Here is a 21,113-nt window from a genome sequence, read left to right on the forward strand (position 1 = left end):
ACAAGAACCTAAGTACAGGGCAGAGGTGGTGTCTGAGCTCAAAAACACAAAAATTCCCCTTTGAACCAAAATAAATATGGGGCTGGGCAGCAGCACTTTGCTTTGAAGCACGCCAGCCTCTCAGTTTAATTGTCTTTATTTTTTTAATTCAATTTTAAATTAAAAAGTCTTAAATAAAATAAAAAGCAGGAGGGGCAAGGAGCTTGCTGGACACCAAAAGAGGTGTTATTTATTATTATTTATTATTTATTCACATTTATTTAAAATATTTCCAGGCTGCTGTTCAGGGCAGGAGCCTTCCCAAGGCAGCTTACAACATTAAACTAGGCTGATACAATTCCATAAAAACAACAGCTTAAAATACCACAATAAAATACACACACATATAATCAGGGGAAGGCCAGAGTACAAGCAGGTTTTCAGAGCCTTCCTAAACGCCTGCAGTGTTGGGGCCTCATGGACCCTCAATGACAACGCATTCCAGAGGTGTGGGACCACTGCAGAAAAGGCCCCCTCCCGTGTACTGGCCCACCTAATTGCCCTCAAAGATAGCCAAGTGTGAAGGGCCTCTGCTGTTGTTCTTACAGTGCGGGCAGGCTGGTATGTGTGAAGGCGGTCCTTCAAGAAACTTGGTCCCAAAACGTTTAAGGTTTTGAAGGTCAAAAACCAGCACATTAAACTGGACTCAGAAATCAGAAATACACTGGTAACCAGTGCAGCTGGCAGAGTATAGGCAATATATGATCTGCCCGCCTCACGCCCACCAAAACACGGTGCATTCTGCACTAGCTGAAGTTTCCAAGCTGTCTTCAAAGGCAGCCCCACGTACAGCACATTACAGTAGTCTAGCCCGGATGTCATTAGTGTATGGATAACCAAGGCAAGACAGAGCTGCGGTTGGCGTAACTGCCTAAGTTGGCAAAATGCACTCCTGGATCCCACAGCCCCCTGACCTTCCCCAGTTAAGAGTGTGATCCTCAATACCACACTCAAGACTACCTTAGTCAGCTCAGGCTGGGAGACTCTTAGGCAGTGGGGTGGGCGGAACGCCAACAGAATCCCAGTACTGTCTCAGGTGCCCAACACCAGGCATAGGCACTCAAAGCGTGCCTTGATGGTTGGATGGGGTATCTGACCACAGAGATAGATCATGGCTACCCACCCTCCCTGCCTCTCAAGTCAAGCTTGGTGCTGTACAAGAAACCCTGGTGGGCACATTTAGGAGAGGTTAACCTCTCCCCCTTCAACCAGCCAGGTTTCAGTGACACCAACCAGGTCGGCGTACTATCAGTATGGAGACTGGATTCAGCCTGGATGGGAGTCGAGAATGCTGGACACAGAAGGCAGGAAGATCCGGTCACATATTAAATTCTTGTCCTCCTTGCAGTGCTGAGACATAGCAGGAATGAAAAAATGTGCTAAAAATGCTTGGTCTCAATCCTTCCTGTGATGGTCCTTGCATAGTCAAAACAGCACCATCCATGCACAAGAAGGAAGTATCAGCAGATTCAGGGGGACCCCCAAGGTTTGTGGTTGTAGAGGAGCCTGGACTACTCACTTTTCACAGTTGTATCAGTCATTTTGTTTACATTTGCTAAGGTAATATAACTTTTACATGACTCAAATTTTTGAACGACACAAATGCTCTTTTGGAACTGCACATTTTCCCCTGGAATTGCACATTTTCCCCCGGAACTGCACATTTTCTCCTGGAACTGCACATTTTTTGTGTCTGGCTGCACATTTGAAAAAAAAACCCTGTTGTACGGAACAGCAGACAACATCTGATGAAACTTTTCAAGGTAGCATCCAGCACCTCGGGTAGGTGTGGGGCCTGTACATTGTGTGTGGCTTGTGTGTTCTCCAGAGCTTCTTGCCCTTCTGCTTGGATAGCAGAACCAGAATAACTTAAGCAAATAAAACAAATCTATGCAAATGAGGAGTCTTGCTTTTCAAGACAATACATTCTTCCATATATTTATGGGAAAAAATGGCAAATGTAACATTGAATTGCCTGAATCTAGTAGGAAGCATTATAAGTTATGTTGAATTGCTTACGGTTGTCACTAATATTTTAATCGTTTCATGGAGTGGGGATGGTTTTAGTGAATAATTATTTTTAGCCGTTTTAAATTTTGCACATTTTAATTTTGTTGTAAGTAGCCTTGACAGGGTGTTTTGTTTTGTTTTACTGAGAAAAACATCTAAGAAATCTAATAAATAATGGGTTGGATCCAGTTTTAAGCTGGATCAAGTGCATTGGCAAGTGATCCAGTTTTAAGCTGGATCAAGTGAATATGTTACACAGACAGGAGACTGCTGAATGGGGTGAGCTGTAGTGTGGGGGATCTCCAAAAATTGGGCAGAGGGACCTTTGGTGAGTAACAGCTAGTGGAGGCTGGTGCCTTTGATGTCAGTGGGGCAGTGAATGTGCCCTGGGCTTCCGTCAGAACTCTAAAGAAGCTATCCAAGGTGCAGAACCCATTTTGGGGATTGGGTTCAGCATGCTGGAGAGCTCTTTTAGAGTTTTGACTGGTTCTGACTGAAACCCAGAGTGGATTCACAGCCCCACTGAAATCGGAGCCACCAGCCTCCACTGAGCAAAACCCTATCTCTTGCAGAAGGCTCCTTCCTCTCATGGAAGGCACCCAATAATAAAAGAGTTGAAGACAAAACTAAGTTACAAGAGGAATTATTTCAGTTCTCTTCCTATTACTTAACAATAGGAATTATTTCAATTCTCTTCTTATTACTTCCTATTACAGACCCTACACACTCTGGTTTGTGTGTGTGTATATACACAGATACACACACACACACACACCCCAATATAAAAAGAGGCATTTGTTTTTCTTTGTAAACCTTTCATAAAAATAAGCAAAATATCAGTTAATAGCTTTGCAGAGTAGGAAGAGATCACCAATGTTACAAAACTCAATTCAGGAAATGGCAGAAAATCCCTCTACGCCTGGACACTAGTTCAAACTCGCCTGACCCTCCTTTGCCAATATCCCAGGATTCCCAAGGCCCACCCCCTCATTATTCCACTGATCTAGGGTATTTCTACCTGAGGCCTTTATCCTACAACTTTACTGGGGCTTCTGCTTCTGGATTCTTTGCAGGATTGAGCTTGGCTCCTTTACATGTGCTTTTTTCTGGGGATTTTCTTTCTCTGCCCTTCTATATGTTTCACTATACAACCACTAGATGGCACTGTGGTATAGAAGAATTGTGCAATTATATGAGGCTTCTATAATACCTTGCATGAAAAACACCACACCTTCCTCATTAGGGAAAAAAGTGTGATAATGGTTGCAAAGCACAGGAGAGGCTCTGGAGGATGATGACGTCATGTAAAGGACCCACAAACTACTGTGAGTGAGCGATCATGAGCACACAATAAAAGCCCCATGTAGAAAGGCTCCTGGTATAGGAGGCATGGAGTGCAATAAGGTACTGCTGCTTCTGCTGGAGCCCTCTTGCTTCGTCCACCTCATATGCTGAAAAATGGCCTTGAGAAACAAGAATCTGCAACTACCTCCAGGAATGGTGCAGCACCTGTAAGAGCAGCAAAAATCCCATGGAGGGAATAAAGAGAGGAGTTAGAGCAGGATGGGGCTGAAATAACAAGGCAAAGCTAAAGAGTCCTGGCTAAGAATGAGCAGCTGTTGCACAATGAGAGAGAGAGAGAGAGAGCGCGTGCACGAAGAGGAGAAGGACAGCCGTATTTGAGGTGACTGGAAGCTGCCAGTGGCCCTCAGGCCTTGTCAAGAACAGTGGGCGAGGTGGTACGAAAAGCAGGGGATGAAGGAAGGAACAGAAAAGTCCAAAGGGTTGGCCAGATGCAGTTTAGGTAGACCCAGCCTCAAAATGAAGATCTGCGGTCGAAATTAATTAGTCAGGTGTCAGAAGACACAAAGCAATGCACTTTGGGAAGCAGAAGCAAAAGCAAATGGCTGATCTCCATTTCTGAAAACACAAAGGCTGGCTGTAATTCTGATCTGCCTCTTGACTCGGGTGAAACACACAGCTTCCTTGGGTGGCACAGAGCAGAAGCACAGAGACGTGTGGCAGCCCTTTTATTAGCAAGCCCAGAGATTAATTTTAGGTGGTGTACTAAAATCTCCCTTGTGACTTTTGTTTACCTTGTGCCCCACCTAACATTAATCCGCGGTGGCTTAGTGGTTAAGACGCTGAACTGCAGACAGGAAGGTCGGCAGGACAGCAGTTCGAGACCCGAGTGCTGCGTGACGGAGTGAGCTCCCGTCTTCAGTCCCAGCTCCTGCCAACCTAGCAGTTCGAAAGCAAGAAAATGCAAGTAGATAAATAGGTACCGCTTCGGCGGGAAAGGTAACAGCGTTCCGTGCACCTCGGTGTTCAGTCATGCCAGCCACATGACCACGGAAGCGTCTTCGGATAGCGCTGGCTCTTCAGTTTAGAAATGGAGATGAGCACCACACCCTAGAGTCGGACACGACTGGCTGGGGACACCTTTTACTAAAATCTCCCTTGTGACTTTTGTTTATCTTCTGCCCCACCTAACATTAATCTCCCGCTTCCCAAAATGTATTGCAAATCTCTATTTTGAGACTGGGTCTATGAGGTGTTACATAGAACACAAGAGCCCTGCTGGATCAGACCAAGGGTCCATCTAGTCCAGCATGCTGTTCACACAGTGGCCAAACCCACAAGCAGGACACGAGTGGAACAGCACCCTCTCGCCCATGTTCCCCAGCAACTGGTGTACAAAGGCACAGTGCCACTGATGCTAGAGGCGGCATATGGACATGAGGACTAGTGGCCATCGATAGCCTTCTCCTCCATGAATTTCTCCAATCGCCTTTTGAAAATTTCCACACTGATGGCCATCACTACGTCTTATGGAAGTAAATTCCACAGTTTAACTCTGCGGCGTGTAAAAAAGTCCTTCCTTTTATCTGTCCTGAATCTCTCAACAATCAGTTTCGTGGGATGACCTCGAGTGTTGGTTGCTGTCTGAGTGGGGAGGTAACAGGCATCGGTGCAGTGGTATCTTCTGAAGTGCAGACGCTCATCATGACAGTCCCCATAGCCGCGCCCCCAAGGACAGAGGAGGCTGGTGGCTCCAATGTCTGTGGGGCAGCAAATCTGCTCCTGGTTTCAGTCAGAACCAGTCAGAACTCTAAAGGAGCTATCTGAGGCACAATAAATCCTTTTGAGTTCTGAGTGAAACCTGGAGCAGAGTCACTGCCCCACAGACATCACAGCCACCAGCCTCCACTGCCCAAGCACAGTCCAAAAATGTGGGCTGCTGTGTTGACCCATATCGACAAAACCAGTTCTAGCATTTTTTAAAATCTCCATCAGGAGCTAATCTTTTTTAAAGCTAACCAGGCTTCGTGGCCCATTCAAGACCAAGACACCCCGAAGTATTCACACCAAGAAACAATATATTGTTGCTGAGAAAATACATCCCCCCCTCCGCCCGCCCCTGTGAGGATTGCATCCAAGCTTAGAGGGGACAGGGAAGTCTGAAGTGGGTGGCACTGCTAATAAAGTAGTGCAGGGACTGCATCCCTGTGAGCCCAGGCTCCAATACACCTGCGGTAATAGGTATGTAAGTGTGATGTATTACAAAACCTTCCTCCGTAACCTCGGTATTGGGATTCTGTCTCACCTTTGTGCTTTCGCTGATGCGAAGCGAGGCTTGTGTTCCGACCGAAGCACTTCCCACAGTCCAAGCACTGAAATGGTTTCTCCCCTGTATGAATTCTTTGATGGTTCGTAAGGTGCGCAGCCAATCTGAAGGCCTTTCCACAATCCCGGCATTCAAATGGTTTCTCCCCTGTGTGGATCCTTTGATGAGAAGTAAGGTTGGAGCTCCGACTGAAGTTCTTTCCACACTGCAGACATGGAAATGGTTTTTCCCCCGTGTGCATTCTTTGATGTAAAGTAAGGGTTGAACTCCAAAGGAAGCCCTTTCCACACTCCAAGCATTTAAAAGGTTTCTCTGCTGTGTGTATCCTTTGATGTTTTTTAAGCCTTGATTTATCAAAAAAGACCTTGCTGCAGTCTGGGCATTTGAACAATTCCTCTGCAGTGTGAATTCTTTGATGTTTCTTAAGGCTTGATTTAAGACAAAAGCACTTTCCACATTCCAAGCATTTAAAGGGTTTCTCCCCTCTGTGGATATTTTGATGACTAGCAAGGACTGATTTCTGACCAAAGCTCTTTCCACACTCCAAGCATTGATATGGTTTCTCCCCAGTGTGAATTCTCAGATGTTTTTTAAGGCTTGAAATATCAGAAAAGCTCTTGCTACAGTCTGAGCACTGGCATGGCTTCTCCCCCGTGTGCATTCTTTGATGCTTCTTAAAGCTCGATTCATCATTAAAACTCTTGCCACATGCCAAGCATTTAAATGGTTTCTCCCCTGTATGTATTCTTCGGTGTCTAGTTAGTTTTGAACACTGACCAAAGTTCTTTCCACATTCTGAGCACTGATACGGCTTTTCCCCTCTGTGGATTTTCCAATGAGCATGAAGGCTTGATTTACAACTGAAGCTTTCGCCACACACAGGGCACTGACTCCTTTCTTTACCTTTGTTGAGTTTATCTTGGATTATGATTTCACAGAAGTTGCCACCATAAAAAGCAGGGGATTCATCCTCTTGCTTCTGTTTTCCTTCAGTTTTCCTTCTCAGCTGTCCTCCATCTGCACACCTGGTTCTGTCCAATGACACCCCACATGCTTCTTCCTCATTCTCGCTCTCCCACACATTACCTCCTGGAAAGAAAAATCAGTAAGAGCTCTAAGGAAAAATAAAACCTGTAATCCTGGAGTCGCCAACCTTTTTCAGTCAGTGGGCACATTTGGAAGTTCAAGAGAGTGTCATAGGCACTCTCATAAAATGGCTGCCATGGTGGGCATGAAGAAGCCACACTGATGAGACTAAAAGACTTCCCCAAGAACCGAAGTACAAAGCAGAGGTGGGGTCTGAGCTCCAAAAACAGAAAACCACCTTTTTGAACCCAAATAAATATGGCGCTGGAGGACAGCACTTCACTTTGAAGCATGCCAAACTCTTAAAAATATATAATTAAAAAAATCTTAAATAAAATAAAAAACTGGAGGGGCAGAGAGCCTGGTGGGTATTGGGAGAGGTGTTCACGGGTATAGGGACCTGGATTCAGTCTTGCTGGGAATTGCTGGACATAGAAGAGAGACAGATCACATATTAAATTCTTGACTTTCTTTCAGTGCCAAAAGATAGCAAGAAGGAAAATAACATATGCTAAAAATACTTCTGTATCATATATACTATTAGTGGTCTCCAAATGCTAGTCTGTACATAACCAATTCATTAATCTTTGTGAACCACCCACAGGGCTTTGGCTATGGGGCGGTATAGAAATATAATAAATAAATGAAATCTTCTACTACTACTACTACTTATTATTATTATTATTATTATTATTATTATTATTATTTCTATACCACCCCATAGCCGAAATTCTCTGGGAGGATTACAAAAATTAAAAACAATTAAAATATATGATCCAAAGTGTGAAAACATTTACATAAAAACATATAAACAGACAGCCCATACACAGACAACATATATCTAAAACAATGTTAAACAATCAACCGTAAGACAAATCCAGGACCTGGTTAAAAACTCATCATGCGCTGCCAAATGCCTCAGAGAAGAGGAAGGTCTTCACCTGGTGTGAAAAGATGGCAGTGTTGGTGCCAAGCGGGCCTCATCCAGAAGAACATTCCATAACTGCACAACAGCGCTTGGAAGGACTCTCAGTATGAACAGTAATACCTAATTAGGGGGTATTGCAACACACGCTACGAGTTGTGTCTCAGCCTAACAAAATGAAATAGGAACATTTACCTAGAGTCAATATGTTGTGTGAACATACCCATATGATCCAACTCATATGGGCAAGAACGTCGTTACGGATGCAAGGTCTCTATTTAGCAATGTACAAAATACATCTTAATTATGTATGTATGTATGTTTGTATTTATTTAAAACATTTGTATCCCGCCCTATAAGGTTAAGATTTCAGGGCAGCATACGGATAAAATAAATTTAAACACTATGAAACAGTGATTAATTTAAACAGCTAAAAGCGTATTGAACCATTTAACAAGCTAATACCAATGAGAAAATCTAAAAGCAAGAAAACAGTTAAAACAGTGTGCAACTTTAGGGAATTCAATTAGCCCTCAAAGGCTTTGGTGAAAAGCCATGTTTTAACTTAGTGCTGAAATTAAACCAACGTCTGCGCCAATTGGGCCTCGTTCCACAGCTGGGGTGCCACAGCAGAGAAGGTCCTCTCCCACATCCCACCATAGTGTATGTCTCGTACTGGTGGGACACAGAGGAGGGCCTCTCCAACAGATCTCAGTCCTTGGGCAGGCATATATAGGGAGAGGCGCTCCCTCAGATATCGAGGTCCCAAGCCGCTTAGGGCTTTAAATGTTCTTAATAATACAATAGGGTGTAGAACCAATCATAACGTAAAGGTAAAGGTGTCCCCAACCAGTCATGTCCGACTCTAGGGTGTGGTGCTCATCTCCATTTCTAAGCCGAAGAGCCAGCGCTGTCCGAAGACGCTTCCGTGGTCATGTGGCCGGTATGACTGAACACCGAGGTGCACGGAACGCTGTTGCCTTTCCCACCAAAGTGGTACCTATTTATCTACTTGCAATTTCTTGCTTTCAAACTGCTAGGTTGGCAGGAGCTGGGACTGAAGACGGGAGTTCACTCTGTCACGCAGCACTCGGGTCTCGAACTGCTGTCCTGCCGACCTTCCGGTCTGCAGTTCAGCGTCTTAACCACTAAGCCACCGCAGTCACTAGAACCAATCATACACAAAGTATATTCAAAATGTCTCCATGCAACAGAGACGGGTCGGGGATGCTCTGACTCAGATTCCTGCATGAGCAGGGGGCTGGACTCGATGGTCTTGTAGGCCCCTTCCAACCCTACTATTCTATGATTCTAAGTAAAATATATATTTTATGCAACCATTCATGCACTGTTGTTTTTGTATATGTAACCATTTTCGGGTTGTGTGATTTGCTTGGTGCACGTCTTCAATTGAGGGACCTCTTCCTTTTGCTTTTTACCTTACGCAGACAAAACAGCCCCATCCGTGCACAAGAAGAGCAGATTCGAGGGGACCCGAAGGTTTTCCGAAGTACAAAAAATATTAGGGGGGAAAATGCTGGTGGGGGGGAGTGAGAAACCCCAAACAGCCCAGTGATAACTGGGCGTGCTCCCCGTGGGCACAGAATCCTGGGGAGGGGATGGAGAATTGGGAGAGACGGGTGATGGAATGGGGTCCCCTGAACAGGGGCCACTCCAAACTGCAACATTTTGTTGCAGCTTCTGCTCATCCTTTGTTAGCCACCTTTATCACCCAAGGGAAAGAGGGAGCCTTACCCAGAGAGGTCACCATCCCATAATTCTCATCCATGACTTCAGTGTGCAAGGCCCTTTGGCCTGGATCCAGGAGAGCCCATTCTTCTTTGCTGAAATGCACGGCCACCTCCTCAAAGGACACCAGACCCTGAAAGAGATTTTTTAAAAAAATTCTCTTCAAAAGATCATGTACGTTTCCTTCAAAGGCTCTTTAACAGGCAGCTTTGATAGAAGCCAAGGAAAAGAGACAGATTCTGTAAGGGAGCAATCCGACAGCCCCTTGACAGTGCCTGGGGGACCATAGGAGAGCCTGGACTGCAGAATCCAAGGCTGGAGACAGCACTCTGACCTCGGAGTCTGAGCTCACCGCCCCGCCCCCCTGCAGCCAGCAGGGAGAGAACCGCGCCAACTGCCTCCCCGAGCATGCAAAGGCGACCTTGGAGAGGACAGAAAGGGGGCGTTGCTGTGGGCGGGGAGGGGAGGTGACTTGGGAAGTGGGGATATGAGCTCTCCTCAGACCTCTTTCCCTCCCCCCACCACACAGAGCCCTAGCTAGACAGGCAAAAACGCCCATCTAGTAAAAATGCAGAGTGGGAGAATGCGGAGGCAATGATGCCTCCACGCTCTTCCTGATCTACATAGGATGCCCGTTGGCCTCCGAGTTTGGAGGCCGACGGGCATTCGGATAGCATTGCGCCCTGAGGCGCTCTCTCGCCTGCCCCAAGGAACCCTCCCCTACCTGAGCTGGCTGCACCGAAGCGAGTTCCATTCCACCACAGAGAAGAGAGGGGTGACTATTTGTTGCTGGCATCATCGGTACATCTGCTGTGAGGGACACAACGGTGTTAGGTTGACATTTTATCCTTTTATCTGCATTTTGTATTTTTGTACACGCTTTCAGCTTTGTGAAGGGGAGGGGACCTCTGCCCATATGTATTCCCCATGATGGAATACGGCCCTTGGGCCAAAAAAAGTTTCCCTACCCGTCAGGCCCAGGAGATTTTGCAGCCTGAGGCAAAGAACAAGAAGGCACTTCCTCCAGTTCTATGTATGAAAGTTGAGTTTACTAGCAGTTGAATCTCTCTTCAACACTAGCTATGAGAAAACTTCCTCCATTGCACCTGAAGGCAGCTGAAGGCCACCTTAGGGGGACAGGGCAGGCACACAACTCTCTCCCCCAACACCTTTCTGCCACCTCCTACCATCTGCCGCCTGAGGTGACTGCCTCACTCTGCCTAATGGTAGGGCTGGCCCTGCTAACCCTGATATAGAACTTTAAAGGGAAACAGCCAGTACATAAAGGGCTTTGAAAGTTAAAAAAGCAGCTGTCAGGTTTCCCCTTATGACCTAGACCCCCTGAGCAACTCCTTCAGGATCTCTTGCCTCCTTGAGAGTCCCACCTTTATTCTTTTTAAACTTCCTTCCTAAAAACATGGGGTTTAGGCTGTAGACGTGGGGTGACTGACACTCCAGACTCCTGGGGTTTAACACAACAGTTTACTGGTAAATTTAAAACGAGCAAATCACAACTAAAGATATTTACACAATAGAGCTGAGTGATACAAAAGGCATTAACAGAAAATAAAAGTTGCAAAAGGCAAGTTCCTTTACCCTAGCTGTCCTTAGACTCCTCTAGGCTGATTCTTCCTGCTCACTCTGCTCTCTCTGACTCTGGTCTTCTGACTCTTTTTATACCCTCCTCCCCCAAAACTGAAAGTGTTGTTTCAAACCTGAAGAAATTAAACTTAACTGGGGAGCTGGAACTGAAACTTAACCCGGGAAATGGAACTACTCCTCTCAGGGATACCCCCTCCCAACACCTCCCCCCGCCCAGGCCTCTAAGCCTGACCTTTGTTTCTGTAGGCCTCAAACCTTCACAGCAGCACTTTGAATTGGGCCTGGAAATGGACTGGAAGCCAGTTAACCCCTTGCAAAAGGAGAGTCACAGGCTCCTGCTCCAGGCAACATCCTAGCTGCCACATGCTATCATCTGGTGCTTCCGAACACTCTTACCAAGGTAGCCCCACATCAAGCACATTGCGGTAGCTCAATTTTGGCTTAAGCAAAGCATGCGTCACCTCAGGCCCCGATCCACTTTCTTCAGGAACAGATGCTGTTGGTGCACGAGCCACAGCTACCTCCTGGGCATCTCAAGCAACAAGTCTGAAACCTCAATGGGAGTACAACACTATCCAGCACCGGTTGAACTCCCAGTACCAGGATGGCAGCTCTACTAACCAGCAGCACTTCTCCTTAGGGTTGTGCCCTCGATGATCGCAAGTCCTTGAACTTGGAAGCTTCCGATCATTCTATGCAGGACAGGAGGAGTGGCAGAGATGATGTTCACCTCCCTGTCCTCCCTCCCTGCGTTTGTTGCTAGACAGGCTTTTTTGCCCGTCTAGATGGGGCGCTTCAGAGGGGGAAGGGAGGAGGCTGAAGAGGCCTCAGGATAACCTGTATCCCAGCCTCTCCAGTCTCCTCCCCTCCCACCGAAACACCTCTTCTCTGAGGCTGAGCTGCTGACCTCGGAAAGCAGCTGGCGCAGTTCTTTCCACGCTGACTGCGGGGGAGGGGGGTGGGAGCTCCGATTCCCCCCTCCAACAATTCCCCCCTCCAAGAATCCGAAATATCCTATGGCCCCTCAGACGCTGTCTAAGGGGCCATAGGATTGTGCCCTAAATGGTTGAAACTAAACATTTATTTATTTATTTATTTATTTATTTATTTCATTTCTATACCGCCCAATAGCCGAAGCTCTCTTTAAACATTTAGTTTAAATGTTTAAACTTTAAACATTTAAAGTTTAACATTTTCTCTTTAAACATTTAAAGTTTAACATTTTCTCTTTAAACATTTAAAGTTTAACATTTTCTCTTTAAACATTTAAAGAGAAAACTGTCTAAGAGATGAAGACAAGCATTTCCCCTCACGCAACCCTAGGAGAATGTAAAAGCAACCCCTGGATTTCAGACATTCTTGAATGGATGGCTTTAAAAGGGTATCAGACAAATTCTTGGAGGAGAAAGCTAGCAATGGCTACTAGTCCTGATGACTATATGGTACCTCCAGCATCAGAGGCAGTGAGCCTATGTACACCGGTTGCTGGGGGACATGGACCAAAGGGTGCTGTTGCGCTCGTCTCCTGCTTGTGGGTTGCTGGTCGACAGCTGGTGGGCCACTGTGGGAACAGAATGCTGGACTAGGTGGGCCCTTGGTCTGAACCAATTATCTGGGGAGGTGCTGGGCTCTCCCACACTGGAGGCCTTCAAGATGAGGCTGGACAGCCATTTGTCAGGGATGCTCTGACTTGGATTCCTGCATTGAGCAGGGGGTTGGACTCGATGGCCTTGTAGGCCCCTTCCAACCCTACTTTTCTATGATTCTATGATTCTATGATCCAGCACAACTCTTCTTATGTTACAAATCAGCACCTAGATGCAATAATGGACTTCATGAGGGACATGAAACTGAGGCTCAGTCCAGACAAGACTGAGGTTCTGCTAGTGGGTGGCTTGTCTGCGCAGCTAAGCGGTATGTGACCTTTTTTGGAGCGAGTTGCGCTCCCCTTAGAGCAGGAGTGTTGAACCTCTTTCAATCCATGGGCTGGATTCCGTTTCGGAGAAGCTCACGGGGGCCACATTCCAGTAGTGGGTAAGAAAGGGGCGGGGCCCCAAACACCAGCCTACTGTAGCTTTAAGCTCTTCCTGCTTGTCACTAAGCCTTAGGAGAGGCATTTCAACCTTTCAGAGTGGGGATCAAAACAGTGCAAAAGCCAGGAAACCACCAGATGAGAGGCTCTGGGGGGAAAGGGGAAGGAAAGGTGGACGTCTGGGGAACCCTGGAGTGATGGATGGGAACCCTGAGCAAACCCTGAGCAAACCCTGGAGCAAACCCTGGAGCAATGGATGAGGACCCTGGAGCAAACCCTGGAGTGAACCCTGGAGCAATGGATGGGGACCCTGAGCAAACCCTGGAGCAAACCCTGGAGCAATGGATGGGGACCCTGAGCAAACCCTGGAGTGAACCCTGGAGCAATGGATGGGGACCCTGAGCGAACCCTGGAGCAAACCCTGGAGCAATGGATGGGGACCCTGAGCAAACCCTGGAGCAATGGATGGGGACCCTGAGCAAACCCTGGAGCAATGGATGAGGACCCTGGAGCAAACCTTTGAGTGAACCCTGGAGCAATGGATGGGGACCCTGAGTGAACCCTGGAGCAATGGATGGGGACCCTGAGCAAACCCTGGAGCAATGGATGGGGACCCTGAGCAAACCCTGGAGCAAACCCTGGAGCAATGGATGAGGACCCTGGAGCAAACCCTGGAGTGAACCCTGGAGCAATGCATGGGGACCCTGAGTGAACCCTGGAGCAAACCCTGGAGCAATGGATGGGGACCCTGAGCAAACCCTGGAGCAAACCCTGGAGCAATGGATGGGGACCCTGAGCGAACCCTGGAGTGAACCCTGGAGCAATGGATGGGGACCCTGAGCGAACCCTGGAGCAAACCCTGGAGCAATGGATGGGGACCCTGAGCAAACCCTGGAGCAAACCCTGGAGCAATGGATGAGGACCCTGGAGCAAACCCTGGAGTGAACCCTGGAGCAATGCATGGGGACCCTGAGCAAACCCTGGAGCAAACCCTGGAGCAATGCATGGGGACCCTGAGCGAACCCTGGAGTGAACCCTGGAGCAATGGATGGGGACCCTGAGCGAACCCTGAAGCAAACCCTGGAGCAATGGATGAGGACCCTGGTGCAAACCCTTGAGTGAACCCTGGAGCAATGGATGGGGACCCTGAGTGAACCCTGGAGCAATGGATGGGGACCCTGAGCAAACCCTGGAGCAATGGATGGGGACCCTGAGCAAACCCTGGAGCAAACCCTGGAGCAATGGATGAGGACCCTGGAGCAAACCATGGAGTGAACCCTGGAGCAATGCATGGGGACCCTGAGTGAACCCTGGAGCGAACCCTGGAGCAATGGATGGGGACCCTGAGCAAACCCTGGAGCAAACCCTGGAGCAATGGATGGGGACCCTGGAGCAAACCCTGGAGTGAACCCTGGAGCAATGGATGGGGACCCTGAGCGAACCCTGGAGCAAACCCTGGAGCAATGGATGGGGACCCTGAGCAAATCCTGGAGCAAACCCTGGAGCAGTGGATGGGGACCCTGAGCAAATTGTGGAGCGATGGATGGGGACCCTGAGCAAAGCCTGGAGCAAAGCCTGGAGCAATGGATGGGGACCCTGGAGCAAACCCTGGAGCAATGGATGGGAGCCCTAGAGTGATGGACTGCAGCCCTAAGCAGGCCAGATTTGGTTCTGTAGTTCAATACCCCCAACCTAAAGGATACACTTCACCATCTGGAGAGTGTTCTTGAATCCAGCATTGTCTCTGGAGACGCATTGTCTCTGGAGACACATAAATGGCTACGAGTGCCATTTATCAAGTTACACTGATATACCAGCTGTGACCTTGCCTGGACACAGGTTTTCTTTCATTAATTTTCTATTGTGAAAATTCAACAAAACAAAACCCGGACAGAGATAGCTTTGCTACAGTCATCCCTAGCTTATAACCTCCCATTTGGATTACTATAACGCGTTATACACGGAGCTGCCTTTGAAAATGGTCCGGAAACTTTTTTTAGCCTGGTTTTTAGGCTGTTGCTTTTATTCTTAGATCTCATGTTTGTGCTGATTGTTCCTCTTTGTTAAAAATGTTTATTGTAAACTGCACCCAGGGCATTTTGTTACTGGGCAGCATAGGCAGATCAAAAGTAAAATATATAACCACCATTCCTCCTTACCCAATGAGGTGGTTCCTCTGTCCCCTTCCTGCACGATCCACCTGAATGGGGGCCTCAGCCTGGTATCTGGTGCAGCCTTTTCTGATGAAGGGAAATCTGGGGAAACATCCATCCGCAGGCCCTGCCCCATGAAACAGCACTGAGGATTCCAGGCAGGGAATGAAAAGGTTTAGAAAAGGAGGCATGGAGGCTGGTGACTCTGATTTTGGTGGGGCTGTGCATCCATTCTGGATTTCACTCAGAACCAGCCAGAACTCTAAAGGAGCTATCCAAGGTGCCAAACCCTATCCCCAAAATAGAGTTCTGACTGGAAATATAAGTAGAAAATTTATAGTTATAATTTATATGTATAAATGTATAAACAGAAAATTTATAGTTCTGACTGGAACCCAGAATGGATTCACAGCCCCACCAAAATCAGAGCCACCAGCCTCCACTGGGAGCAGACAGCAACCTATCTGAGAGTCAGACTAAGAATGAATTCATTTATTATGGTCACAGTCCAGCAAAATCAATATAAAACATATAAAACAGTTAAAACTAGCACAGTAACAAAATGCAATGTATGAGGTTCCTTCTCTCAAGAAAATAACACCATTTTTTCTAGTTTGCATTGAAATCATGAAAAACTTGGCAACCCTTCCAGTGACCCAAGAAGACATATCCCTTAAACAGATGGATACCAAGGTGTTGGAGATATTTCCTGGGAAAGCTCTTAATAGTGGGGAAATTAGCTGTTCTCTGCATCCCCTATAGAGGTCACAGTGTAAGAGAACATGTACAACCAATCCTGTTACTCCAGTACCACAGAAACATATCCGTTCACTGACCGGGATCTTACTAAATCATTCATTTAATAGTGCCGATGGCAGCACATTAAAACGGGCAAGAGCAAATGCTCTTCTGTACTTTGGAATGGTTAATGTATAGATATGGAGCTGCAGACTGTGCCTTCTGACTCCTTTCGCCCACCTCCCTGCAACTAGTCTGGCTACACTTGCCTTGCCTCGCCTCGCCAGCCGGGCAAGGGGGAAGCCCCTAGACCCTGCTTAGACTGCCCGCCCTTGCATCAGAGGGCCCTTGTATTCATTCATCGTCCATTTATTACATTTCTCTACCGTCCCATGGCCAAAGCTCTCTGGGCGGTTCACAGCAATTAAAAACCATTAAAACACATTATACAAAGTATAAAAACAAAAGCATTTACATAAAACCATGTAAACAGATAGCACACACACACGCACACACACACACACGGACAACGTATATCTAAAGACCATTTGTTGCATCTTCAGCTGGTGCGTTGTGCCAGAATTGGTAATCCCATCACTTTATCACAACTCACCTCCCCCCTTGGATGAATTCCAGGAAAAGTTGGGCTACTTGGGTGGGAATACTTAAAAAAAACCCACCAGTATCCGGGTCCCCAACCTTTTTGGTCAGTGGGCCCATTTGGGATTTTGAGAGAGTGCCATGGGCACTCTCACAACATGGCAGCCATGGGCGGGGTGTGTGCTTGCCCATTCATAAAATGGCTGCCATGGTGGGCACGGCCGGTCACAAAACAGTCATTTCCCAGAAGGCAAACTGGTGAGACTAAAAGAAAAATAGCTTGTCCAAGAATCTAAGGACAAAGCGGAGGCCTGAGCTCCATAGCACAACACCACTCCAAATAAAGAGGGCTCTGGAGAGCAGCTCTTTGCTTTGTAGCATGCCATCCTCCCAGTTAAAAAACAATAATTAAAAAATCTTAAGAAACAAAAGAATCAATCAGGAGAGGGAGGGCACCTGGTAGGTGCTAAAAGAGGTGTCTGTGGGCACACTGTTGCTTACGGGTACCATGTTGGAGACCCCAGCCTTGGACATATTTTCATCCCCTTGTACCACCAGGATGAATCACTCTCACCTGCCGTTCTTCCTGCTTCTTGTCTTCTGCCTGGCTTAGGAGGAAGCCTTCTGCCAGGGCCACCGCCTGGGAACTGCTGTCTGGCCCACATTCTCTCACCCAGCTCTCCATCTCCGGGGGCAGGACAGTCAGGAACTGCTCCAGGATCACCAGGTCCAGGATCTGATTTTTCGTGTGTCGCTCTGGTTTCAGCCACTGACAGCAGAGATCACGGAGTATGTTGCAAACCTCTCGGGGGCCCTCGGCCTCCTGGTAGCAGAAGCGCCTGAAACACTGGTGCTGCTCATCCAAGCTGAAGAGGTCTTCACCCAGGATCTTCTGCACAGTTCTTTCCCAGAGTTTCCTACTACTCTCAGCCAGCATGGCACGCAGTCCTCTTCCTTGCTCAGGGTCAGCTGAATTTTGCTCTTCCATCTTCACCTCTTCCTCCGAGAAAGCCTTCAATGGGGCCAAACAGTCGCCTTGCTCATCCGCCGGATTCTCTCCTAAGACAGTCCCAAAAGGTGGGCCTACAAACGCAACACAGTATCGTGTGAGCCAAATATTACACTCTTGAGCCAGGAAGATATTACAAAGCGTATGATTTCAGCTAGCGACTGGATCCTCTCTGTGCAGGAAAGGAAGGCAAATGCCGTGACTCAAAGTGGGTCTAGAAACTGGGGGATGGGGGCGAGGGTTCTTTCACCTGAAAAAAAGGCCTTCATATAGTACTGGCTGTACAACTGGCCTGTACCCAATAATTCCTCCACCTCTGCAGTATTGTTTCTTCCTGTCTTGTGGTGACCTCAAGAACATAAGAGCAGCCCTGTTGGATCAGACCAAGGTCCATCTAGTCCAGCATTCTGTTCACACAGTGGCCAACCAGCTGCCCATGGAAAACCCGCAAGCAGGACAGGAGTGCAACAGCACCCTCCCGCCCATGTTCCCCAGTAACTGGCATACACAGGCATACTGCCTCTGATACTGGACGAAGCATATAGCCATCAGGACTAGTAGCCATTGATAACCTTATCCTCCATAGATTTGTCCAATCCCTTTTTAATAGCCATCCATTCATTTCCATCTTGTGGAAATGAATTCCACAATTTAACTCTGTGAAGAAGTCTTCCTTTTATCTATCCTGAATCTCCCAACATTCTGCTTCAAGGGGTGACCCCTTTAGTATTATGAGAGAGGGAGGAAAATGTCTTCCTCTCCACTTTCTCCCCACCATGCATAATTTTGCAATTTTGCACCATGTATAATTTTGCCTACTTCTGCCAAGGGAGGTCAGGCTAGATCCATCTTTGCTGACCTTTCACTGGCAGGCAGATATGTGTTTATTCAGACAGGCTTTGGCTTTTAACCTGACTTGTATGTTCTAACTGGTCCTAAGACTTTGATTCTAACTCCTTTTGTAAAAGAGTTACTGGAAAGAATGTGCGAATGAAAAGTAGAAGTGGATTGACTGCTGGAGAGGAACAGGATATATGTGTCTGTGGGCAACAGGGGATGAATCACTGCTTCATTTCTGAAGAGACACCGGGATTTTATTTTAACCTGTGTGGAAGATATGTCATTACATATCTAGAAACTGTTTCTAGAAACTGTGTAGACCTTCGCTATATCTTCTCTTTCTTTGCACAGATCCCAGCTTATCAGGTCTTGCCATTTATTTTTTAATTGATGTGTTTGTAGCTGATTTGGCTTTATGTTTTAATTATAATTTTGTATTTTATATTCTATTAGTGTTAACTGCCCTGAGTGCTATTTGTAGAAGAAAGGCAGATGTTAAGTGTAATAAATAAATAACTAAGGGTGCAATCTTATGCATGTTTAGACAGAAAGAAGTCCTACAACTCCCAGAATTCCCCAGCCAGTATTTTTTCTGACTAAACATGCATAGGATTGCACCCTAGGGGTGCAATCTTATCCATTTTTAGACAGAAAATGTCCTACAATTCCCAGCATGCACCAACCCGCCTCCCACATTTTTTTAATCATTATCTTATTTATGAACTCCCTTTCCATATAGCTCATGCTCAAAGCAGTTTACATCTCCCACCCACCCACCCCAGCTCCAACGGTATATAAACAGTAAACCCTACGCAGCATATTATGAGCCACAAGTCACAATATAAAAACCGTTCAAAAGAACGTCACGGTTTTTCAGCCAGTCTTAAATGATCCATAACAATATCAAACCATTCAAAACTAATTTGTGGCCAACACTGCATTAAAAATTGAGCTAACACAATGCGTTAGTCTTTATGGTGCTACATGAATCTTTGTTGCTTTTGCTTCAACAGTCAAAACATGGCTACCAATCTGGAAAATGGACAAAATATCTTAAGAGCAAGACACTGAAGAAAACCAGTCCATAACAGACATTTCATCGACATTTCAGCTAACAGATATCATTTCTCTCTCTCTCTCTCTCTCTCTCTCCACACAAACACACCATATCTATAACATCATAGCTACTGATAAGGGCAGAAGCTGAAGCTCTAAATGACCCTTCTTTTCGCTGCCAATTTCTCCTTAGGGCAAACGGAAACCACCTTGAAACTTAGGTTTGAAATCAGCCCAGATTGGAGGGGCCTCCTCTGGGCTTTGCAGAAAGGAAGGGAAAGAAAGACGCTTCCCGATGTGGAATGGGAAAACCTGAGAAGGGTCAGCTGCACCCTTGGGCAGCCTTCCACCAACAAGGTGCCCTCCAGTATGCTGGACTACAATGCCCATCATCCAAAGCCAGCTGGGCACCTTCCAGCTGTGCTGGACTACTATCTCCCATCATCCCAAGCCAATATAGCACCTCCCAGGTGTGCTGGGCTACAACCCCCATCATCCAAAGCCAGCATGGCACCTTCCAAGTGTGCTGGGCTACAACCCCCATCATCCAAAGCCAGCATGGCACCTTCCAGGTGTGCTGAGCTACAACCCCCATCACCCAAAGCCAGCATGGCACCTTCCAGGTGTGCTGGGCTACAACCCCCATCACCCAAAGCCAGCATGGCACCTTCCAGGTGTGCTGGGCTACAACCCCCATCACCCAAAGCCAGCATGGCACCTTCCAGGTGTGCTGGGCTACAACCCCCATCATCCAAAGCCAGCAAGGCACCTTCCAGGTGTGCTGGGCTATAACCCCCATCACCCAAAGCCAGCATGGCACCTTCCAGGTGTGCTGGGCTACAACCCCCATCATCCAAAGACAGCTGGGCACCTTCCAGCTGTGCTGGGCTACAACCCCCATCACCCAAAGCCAGCATGGCACCTTCCAGGTGTGCTGGGCTACAACCCCCATCATCCAAAGCCAGCATGGCACCTTCCAAGTGTGCTGGGCTACAACCCCCATCATCCAAAGCCAGCATGGCACCTTCCAGGTGTGCTGGGCTACAACCCCCATCACCCAAAGCCAGCATGGCACCTTCCAGGTGTGCTGGGCTACAACCCCCATCACCCAAAGCCAGCATGGCACCTTCCAGCTGTGCTGGGCTACAACCCCCATCATCCCCAGCCAGCATAGCCCCCTCGAGGTGTGTCAGGCTACAGCTCCCATCATCCCCAGCCACTGGGCTTGGAGTCTGGGCATCTGTCCATCGAGAGCCGTCTCTCACTCAGCCCTCACTTGCCTCCCTGGCCTTTTCCGCCAGCTGCAGCCTTGGGAGCGCCTCCCCTTCAGCCAAATGCCCTGTAAACTCACCAGAGCCCCCAAGAGGGAGAGAGGCAGGCCTTCCTCCCCTCTGCCCCACTTCTGGCTCAGAAAGGGCCTGGGAGGGAGAGAGGGAAGTGACATTTCCTTTGCCCAGTCCCAGCTTCCCACATGCCTTTCTAGGAGCTCAGGCTCTCTCTGTTTAACCCCTGAGGCCCAAAACAGTTGTTGTTCAGTCGTGTCCGACTCTTCATGACCCCGTGGACCACAGCACGCCAGGCCTTCCTGTCCTCCGCTCTCTCCCGGAGCGTGCTCAAGTCCATATTCATTGCATCGGTGATGCTAT

At 47.6% G+C, this 21,113-nt stretch overlaps 1 protein-coding gene across 1 annotated transcript; it reads right to left on the minus strand.

Moving 5' to 3' along the window:
* Positions 1–205: 205 nt before the first annotated feature.
* Positions 206–20,938, minus strand: LOC146356227 (uncharacterized). The gene is made up of 7 exons (XM_084831580.1): positions 20,819–20,938; positions 17,137–17,645; positions 15,231–15,351; positions 10,162–10,247; positions 9,444–9,570; positions 5,657–6,766; positions 206–3,558 (listed from the first exon to the last, which is right to left on the minus strand). The coding sequence occupies exons 2-7, from the start codon at positions 17,548–17,550 to the stop codon at positions 3,494–3,496; spliced, it is 1,923 nt and encodes a 640-aa protein (XP_084687706.1). The 5' UTR covers positions 17,551–17,645; positions 20,819–20,938; the 3' UTR covers positions 206–3,493.
* Between the last annotated feature and the right edge of the window lie 175 nt (positions 20,939–21,113).

Source organism: Heloderma suspectum, chromosome 2 (assembly GCF_057233095.1).
Source record: "Heloderma suspectum isolate Gila_16-S chromosome 2, 16-S_ref, whole genome shotgun sequence".
In the NCBI taxonomy this organism is placed as follows: Eukaryota; Metazoa; Chordata; class Lepidosauria; order Squamata; family Helodermatidae; genus Heloderma; species Heloderma suspectum.